The sequence below is a fragment of the Schistocerca gregaria genome, chromosome X (assembly GCF_023897955.1).
Source record: "Schistocerca gregaria isolate iqSchGreg1 chromosome X, iqSchGreg1.2, whole genome shotgun sequence".
NCBI lineage: Eukaryota > Metazoa > Arthropoda > Insecta > Orthoptera > Acrididae > Schistocerca > Schistocerca gregaria.
Genome location: NC_064931.1, coordinates 342,730,726 through 342,739,073, shown reverse-complemented (window position 1 = coordinate 342,739,073; position 8,348 = coordinate 342,730,726). Strand labels below are relative to the sequence as shown.

Genomic DNA, 8,348 nt, shown 5'->3' with positions numbered 1-8,348 from the left:
TAAGGGCGGCAGTGGGTAGAAAAGTTAATTGCAAATCAGACAGCGAAAAAATTGAAGAAATGAGAAGAAAAACGAAAAAGAAGAAAAACTAAAAAACCAGATTGTTTTCAAAATCATATGGAACAGTTACTTAATAATTCTTTATTTACTTTGACGAAAGTAAACGCATTGCATTTACCTACCTGAAAATTAAAGTAGCTGCTACTGCGTACCAAATGGAAAGAAACGTGACCTTGATTCGCCGCTGTGGAGCGCTAGAGCTTGGCATGTGCACTGGCTTGCGATCATGTTGCGACTTGATACCATACCTCCCTCAGTCCAGCTTTATGTTTTCATCCCTGCAGGTTACTTCTTAAGCGGATGTTGTAGTCAGTAGCTGCTGTTGATGTTTTTAGTTCTACTATTACTTCCTGTGAGTAATCGAACACATATTTACAAGCAAGGTTCTGTAATTTTCTTTCAACATATCTAAAAGAAGTAAAAGGTAAATACAGTTCATCATACCCATACATAAAAATGAGTTGATGTCTGTCTGTAAGTCTCTCTCTGAGTGTCTGAGACACACAGCACGAGAAAAGAACTACGCTATCTTTACTCAAACAAATCAGCTGTTGTTTTCTTAAAAATTAACGTATAACATCTATTGTCTTCAATCAGTTTTAAAGGAACTGACGAAAAAAGCATGAAAATTGAGGACTGTCCCCAGAAAATGGGGACGTCTGGTCACCTTAGTTTAATGATTAGAAGTATAATAGGAGATTTGCATTATTGGGCCGGTGGATGTTGTATGGTGGTGGAGGGAGGGGGCGTATATTGGCCAGACCTGTGGCAGCAAAAGAAAGGTGGCGTCATTATTTATTTCTCGCCTAGGGGACAAAACACCTAGTAACGGTCCTGCCCTCACCTTACATGCATAACCATCATTTTCCATCTACACCAAGCTTTCTTTCACTCTGACAGTCATCAAATTATTATCTTTCCTGTACTGAAGAAAAATCCGAAGGGAATCGAGTATGGTAATCACCAATAAGGGAGTTCTCTTTCTTTTCTAAGTTGCTGATATCATTACGAAAAACACCAGCAAAACACTGGATATGCTTTAAATATATGTCATTGATGCGGTCCACGAAAAGTTTCTGGTAAACTACAGGAGCTGGTTTTTTCCATCGTGTCTTACGACTGAGAAGGTGATAATATATTTCAACAAAGTCACAAAATTTCTTTAGAGACTCAACACGGCCAGTGTATGTTGAGAAATGGTTATATGATTTCATTAGTGAACCATGCATGTCAATTTCAAGGATGTCAATTCGATGCTGAATGCAGTTGTTCAGGACATGAGTAGGACATCCTACGCCATCTAATACCTCTCGAGGCTAACAAACTCATTATTACCCTGCCCTCTTTTGACAGCACCGAAAATTAAACGCTAAACATTTATCCCTATTTTCAACTTGTTAAGGGTATCGGTGATAAGAGTTGAAACAGTTTTTGCAATTTCAATTGACTACTTTCATTATCAAGAAACTTAATTTGCAGTTCTCCATTTCTGTTATCAAAGTAACAGACTATAATGGTGGTTATTTTAATATCTCTATGGTTGCTAGCATCTGATGAGACACCAACAAAAGGAATAAGTTACAAGTCTTTCATGATACATACTACTGAATCAGGTGCTAAATCTGAATTTACTGTCGCTCCAGTTCAGGTATTTCTACACAAGATTTTTGATGATATGGATGAGCGATGGAAAATTTTCTCAATAGTCCACAGGTAAAATACATCGATTTATAACTGCTGTGGTCTGCTTCAGTATAATAAGCAAGAGTGTCTTAATCAGCACCTACTTTATTTTACAGTTCAGTACTGGCTTAAAGAGAAATTAGTCACTTTACTTAATGAACTTGCGCTCATAACACAACTCATATGTTTCTCTGTTTCCAAGTGGAGTTCCAGGTCGCTGGCGCCGTGATTTGATATTGAAACATAGGTTTCTGGGCAACAAACCACACATTTTGCTTCCTATTGTACTCTTCCGAGATGGAAGCTTATATATTTTTCTCGAAGCGCATCCGTCATTGTGCATTTCCTTTTCGGCCTGAAGAGAAATTATTAAATTATCTGAAACACAATCGAAATGGAGAATGATCAAAACGCTTTTAACTTACAAAATAAAACAATATTTCTGTACCGTGAGCTATTCATTTGAAAACCATGGAGCTGTTGTTTCAGCTTACCTAAAAAGATGATTTATTGGTGAGGAATATGTAATTTAAAGAATATACATCTGGATGAATACACTGCTTCAGTAAAAATACGTACATCGCACAAAAATAAAATTGGCAAGCGAAAACTGGGTGGAAGGGGGACTATCAGAGCCAAAGAACTTAGACATCTCGAAGCTAATAAGATCGAAACATCAACTGTAACCAATATAAGCCGATATTTTCAGTTTAACTAGCATAAAATATCTATTGTAAGCAAATAACGAAGTAGTTCAATACCGAAGTAAAAAGGATATAAATTGTTGACGATAAGAAACGAAAACAAAAATAAAAAAACTTAATTCTCAAAAATAAAAAATGTGTATATTAGCACAGATCGTAAAAATGTATGTGGGCGTTAAATTAAACGTCGGAAATGCGGACATATCCGCATAACTGTGGATGCACGGTAACCCTATCTGTCATTGAGAATTATTATACTACTTGCGATAGTATATTAGACCAACTGTATCACGTTGAGAACACTTCATGGAGTCTGGTTTAGTCGACGTAACTGACGCGCGCATTGTACGCAGGGGCGCGCTGTTGGCAGCAGCTGGGAGGTTGGCAGCAGTGCGACACTTGCAGAGCGGAGGCAGTAGTCGAGCGACCACAGTAGCGGCGGGAGCGTCTGCAGTGTGTACGATGTCGGATTCACTGGGAAGTGGTAGCGGCGCCGGCGACTCCGATGGAGAAAGAGAGCCCAAGCGACAGAAAGTTCGTGAAGCGACACCGGAGCCGAGCTCTTCCACAGCACCGGGGCCGAGTACTTCCACAGCACGACAGTCAGCAGCGACTCGTCGCGCGGCCTCACCGCAGCCGGGGCCTTCCGGAGAGCAGCAAGAGCCAGACTCGCAGAATCCGGAACCTGAAGAGCTAGCCAAAGCGCTGCAGAACGGAAAATCAGCGAAGGGCAAGTCGAAGAAACGGAAGAAGACTCCGAAAGTGGTGCCACCAAAACTAGGGAGCAAGCGGGCTCGGCGCTTGAGAAAACTCATGCGCCAACGGAAGCGCGAGATGGAGCGGAAGCACCGCGACCGGCTCGTTCGCTTCTGGGATGGCGTCATCAGTTACTACAGGAATCTACGTGAGTACACTAAAAAAATGAATTTATCAAATTTAATTCGTCTGAGAACATAAATTTGCCTACCAAATGATCTGCATTTTATTTTACGTAAAAGCGACAACAAGAATGTGGAGAGGGTTTTAAGGCTTGAGCGCTTTTGCGGAATTCTGCTCGAACTGTTGTTCGAGATGTTTTAATGCCTCAGTGAACGATCACTCCGAACTTTCAAGAGTGTTTCTTTCATCTTATTTTGGTTCAGTCAGCGATGGAGTAGTCACTACTATATAAGTAATATTTCATTTTTTTGACTTTATCTCTCTGTCTAGTTTGGCCTATCCTTAATGGAGACTTAGTTTTTATACGCTTATTTAGTAGCAGCATATACAACAGGTTTACACAATTATTTTATACATTGCAATTATACTAGTCACTTAGAAAAAGCAGTACAAGTGCTCGTGATCCAGGTATGGGCTCGCTCTAAAGAGGAAATCATCATCGGACTTATTAATGTGTGTACGTTTCTCGATATTTTTCATTCTTTATTTAAAAGCAAACCTTATATTAGACATAAAATTCACGAGTTTCCGACTTTGTCAAAATGAGAGAAAGTTTTCCAAATCATGAACCAATATGCGAAAAATTGTAAAATAGAAATAACAGTTTTATCTGGCAGGGTCACATTAGCTGACACGTTCCCTCCACTAACTGTATGAAATGCGACAAGTTTTTGAGACATCATTAGTGTGCCGTGGCACTGAAACAGCGTATTTCCTAGTGGTGGGCAGGAAATCGCGTATCTGTTAGAAATCACAGTGATTGAGAAGTCACAGATATCACCGTAACAACTTTACATAATCTAAGTGCGATTTCAGTCACAGTTAGCGGTCGCAAGTAGCATTTCACAATAAACGCCGTGAGTCATCTGTTGGCCGAATTCCATACTGCTTTCTGCGATTTCAGTGACAAATCGCAACTAAGAGTCGCAAGTAGCAACTAAAAAGCGCAGTTAACAGTGCCATCTGTTGGCCAAAGTTCGTACTATGCTCATCTCTGCGACACGCTATCGAGTCTAACTGCGATTTCTGTGACAGATCGCAACTAAGAGTCACAAGTAGCAACTAAAAAGCGCAGTTAACATTCTTTTCCTAGTGCCATCTGTTGAACAACGTACGTACTTCGTTATAAGAGCCTTGTGCCTAACGAGAAGGAGGACTTATTTCCTTAGTGGTACAAGTCCATTTTTGTTCATTTTCAGATACGGAGTCGTAAAGTTAAATGAGCGCTGAAAAATCTACAGTTGAGATACCAGAAATAACCAAGCATATGGCTTCTTTCTAGAAATAAACCTTTATTAATGTTTGTTTGGATAATTAATTTCAGAAGCATTATAGACAGAAAAGTGGAGGTAATGGACTTGTACCACTATTGAAATAAGCCCTTCACATTATATGACGACATGCACATTCAGCATCAGTTACGATTGGTCAAACACAGCTGTGACTCTCAATGTGTTATATTAATAAGAAGTAACATTGCCTTTTTCTCCTGAAAATATCAAGTAACGTAACAAATGTGATTCTGCTTCCAATATGACAATTTTGGTTAATACTCCACATGTCTACAGGACTTTGCAATGTTAACACAGCAGAACTCAGACATCTGTATAAGTGTAGTGAAATGAAAACAGCATTATTGAGTCATATGAATGCCTCAATTTTATTCTGGCACAGTTCAAGACTCGGGATAAAAGTTTTGCCCCTGGTGTTCTACATTGCAACTTCACACACATGAACTTTTTGCCGACACTACAACCACCTACATAAGTAAGCTTTTCCTGTGTTACTTTCAAGTACTGCACTTAAGCTATTCCTGATTTAACTGGAAGATCCGTACTTCCCACTTTCATATCAACAGCCTCAAAATGCATATTCTATACCTCGGGCTATGTTACGGGTCAGTGTCACACCAAGATTGTGGAGGGGGGGGGGCGGTGGCATGTCACTCTTCAACTAGTGTTTACCAGTAAATATGTGGCGGAAAATTACGGGTATAGGACGGCTTAAATATGTGGAAAATGAGATTTTCATTATTCAGTCACTGTATTTAACATTTATTATTCCTTTAAAATCGCATAACAACTTCAATAAAACACAGTTCAATCACTCATCTGCACCCTTATTTCACAATTATGTCACTTTTAAACTGCAAATCTTCTAAGAGCTGTCTTGAATCTTCACGAGTCTCTCTCAATAGCCTTGATGTGGTTAGATACGTACAGCAACCAGTAATCAAGAGTCAGAACTGTGTCTGCAAAATCACAAGGATTATTAAACAATTTTTGCTGTCACTAATTACAAGCAATATAATTGACAGAGTAGATTGCTAATATTTGCTGTAATGAAAGCCACTCAATGGGGTATATTTCACATTTTCAAGAACGATCTCACTGAAGTAATTAAGTCCATCGAAACACTTAGAAACTAACCTCTCGTCTGACGAAAACGGTCTAAAGACGCAGTGGCAATTTCTCCAGATCTGTTGACAAAGATATTTTGAGTTATCATTTTACTGAGTGACTGAAATGTAGTTCGGGTACCTGTGAACATAACAATATGTTAGAATTCATTTTCTAAACATGAACTATTACGCTACTGTATGGCTACTTACATATTAATTACACTATTAATATTTTCACAGTTGTTTCTTTAATACATAATTAAAGCCAACGGAAGAACAAACGTAAAACTTACTTACCAATGACAGATTTGTTGAGATGCAATTTTCTGTGTGGGCAGATGTAACTTTTTCATACGGTGGTAAGTCGCAGAAATCGCAGAAGTAGCAGAAATCGCAGAAGTAGCAGAAATCGCAGACGTAGCAGAAGTCACAAAAATCGCAGAAGTCACAGAAATCGCGGAAGTAGCAGAAATCGCAGAAATAGCAGTGGCGGAGGGATACGCGACCTACGTTCCTTAACTGCGACTCTTAACTGCGACAAATCACAGTTAAGAATAGCAGATACTGAAAAGTAGAATTCACAGAAATCACTGATATCGGAAAATCGCAGTTTAGCCCATCACTAGTATTTCCTAGGACACTTACGGCAGTTTCACTTGACAACGTTGCAATACAATATGTCGTCCGTTTTCTTTGTTTCTGTCAGCCAATCACAGCAAAGGACACATGACGTCACCTAAAGGGCACCACACACGATCGACGGATCGCAGCAATCCGTCGCATGCGATATCGCTGCAGTTGGTCGCTCGCCTAGACTCCGCTACGCACAAACGATTTTCCAAGGAATTTCAAGCAGTATTAGGAACGACACTGTGCCGAAAATTTCTGCTATGTAAAATGAACTACTGCGTTTACCAGCAGTCGCAATTGACATGCGTATCGCCACGAATACTTGCAAAAAATAAAATAAAGGAAACGGGAATTGTTGTTTATTACCCTTGTTTTGAAACACTTTTGCTGGGAAGAGCAGGTTAATTTGTAGAATATATTACATTTTTCACTGATGCCAAGTGGGCTATGTACATATTTCTACCGTGTTAATACCAGTCGTTTTTCGTTTATCAGTACTTAACTGCTTACCTATTCATTAGTATTATAGTCTAACTTCAAGTATTTACACAAGTTGTTTCCCAATCTCCATGCATCTATAGAAATTTTGTCAATAGCAGAACAACTGATTACCGTATTTCTGTTATAAACTATTTGAGGGAGAGTCAGATTATATGAAATGATAAGGGACTTGAGTGTAGATTTGCCCTTATTAAAAGTCCACTTAACATTGCGATGTGTCATTCTTCATCAGGTGGAGTCCAGTGTGCCGTAACTATTACTACGAGCTTCACATTAGTTCTGCTCTTATAGAACAAGCTTCAAAATTCTAATCACTACAAAATCAAAGAGTGTATTTTGCATTACATCTTAATATAAATGTGCAGCTCAGGCCGCCACTTCACTTCTCGGAGTAGCTCGTGGCCCCTGAATACTATAAATTGTAGTCTAAAGTTCTTACTAGCCTCCTTCTAACAAATACACAGCCATTGTTGGCATCAAGGTAGAATCAGCTTTCGTCAGAAAACACAACAGACTTTCACCCTGCCCGCCAATGAGCTATTGCTTGACACCACTGAAGGCGCAGATGGCGGTGGTTTGGGGTTAGTGGAATGCACGACACGGAGCGTCGGGCACGGATCTGCCCTTGAAGTAAACGACTTGTAACAGTTAGTTGTGTCACTGTGGTGCAAACTGATGCTCAAATTGCTGCTGCAGATGCGCCAGAGTCACACGTCGAACACGATGGTCTTTCCTCTCGGCAGTGCCACGTGGTCATCTGGTGCCAGTCTGCTGGCAAACGTACATTCTCCTGACCACCGCTGCAAGCAGTCATGTATTGTGGCTACATTCCTGTCAAGTCTTTCTGCAATATTGCGAAAGGAACATCCACCTCCCGTAACTCTATTACATGACCTAGCATTCAAACTAAGTGAGGTGTTGAGTTTATAATGGCGTCTTTGTTGCCTTGAAGGCATTCTTGACTAACATCAACTCAACACGTCCAGTCTCAAAGATGGCTAACGCTCACGACCTCTACAGCGTATATTTAAAGCAACCTTGATTTTCATTCTCATAGTGAGGCTACTAGCCCCATACTTATGCCATTGCCGTGAAATGTGAATAGATATCACCTCTCAGATGCAGAAACACGCCAACCGACTTACAATCCTCAATATATTAGGTAACAGGCGTAGTGAACAAAGGCTTGACTCTACTTACAATGAAAACTCATCTGCAAATCTGAAAAATCATGTAATATACAATTACGTCAATGTATCACTAGTAAGCAACTATCTCACCTTGAACCCTGAATATTGAGCTTGGCAATGGGCATCTCAGCAACACACATGACAATAACGTCTGGACTTAACAAGTACAACGACGTTAGCTGCTGAAGCGGTGACTAGGGAAAGAAGCAGAGCAAGGCTTAATACTTGCCACATGACCTT

The 8,348-nt window shown here is 39.9% G+C and overlaps 1 protein-coding gene across 6 annotated transcripts in view; it reads left to right on the top strand.

Annotated features, from left to right (window-relative positions):
- Nucleotides 1-2,795: 2,795 nt before the first annotated feature.
- The window catches only part of LOC126299223 (uncharacterized), a 33,878-nt gene continuing 28,325 nt past the window's right edge, over nucleotides 2,796-8,348 (top strand). For 2 of the 6 annotated variants that reach the window (XM_049991010.1, XM_049991009.1), the window contains exon 1: nucleotides 2,796-3,351. In XM_049991010.1, coding sequence (XP_049846967.1) covers nucleotides 2,910-3,351 — 442 coding nt within the window. In that variant the 5' untranslated portion in view covers nucleotides 2,796-2,909. The remainder of the gene's footprint in view (nucleotides 3,352-8,348) is intronic. The other 4 variants (XM_049991005.1, XM_049991008.1, XM_049991007.1 and 1 more) reach the window with 4 other exon arrangements.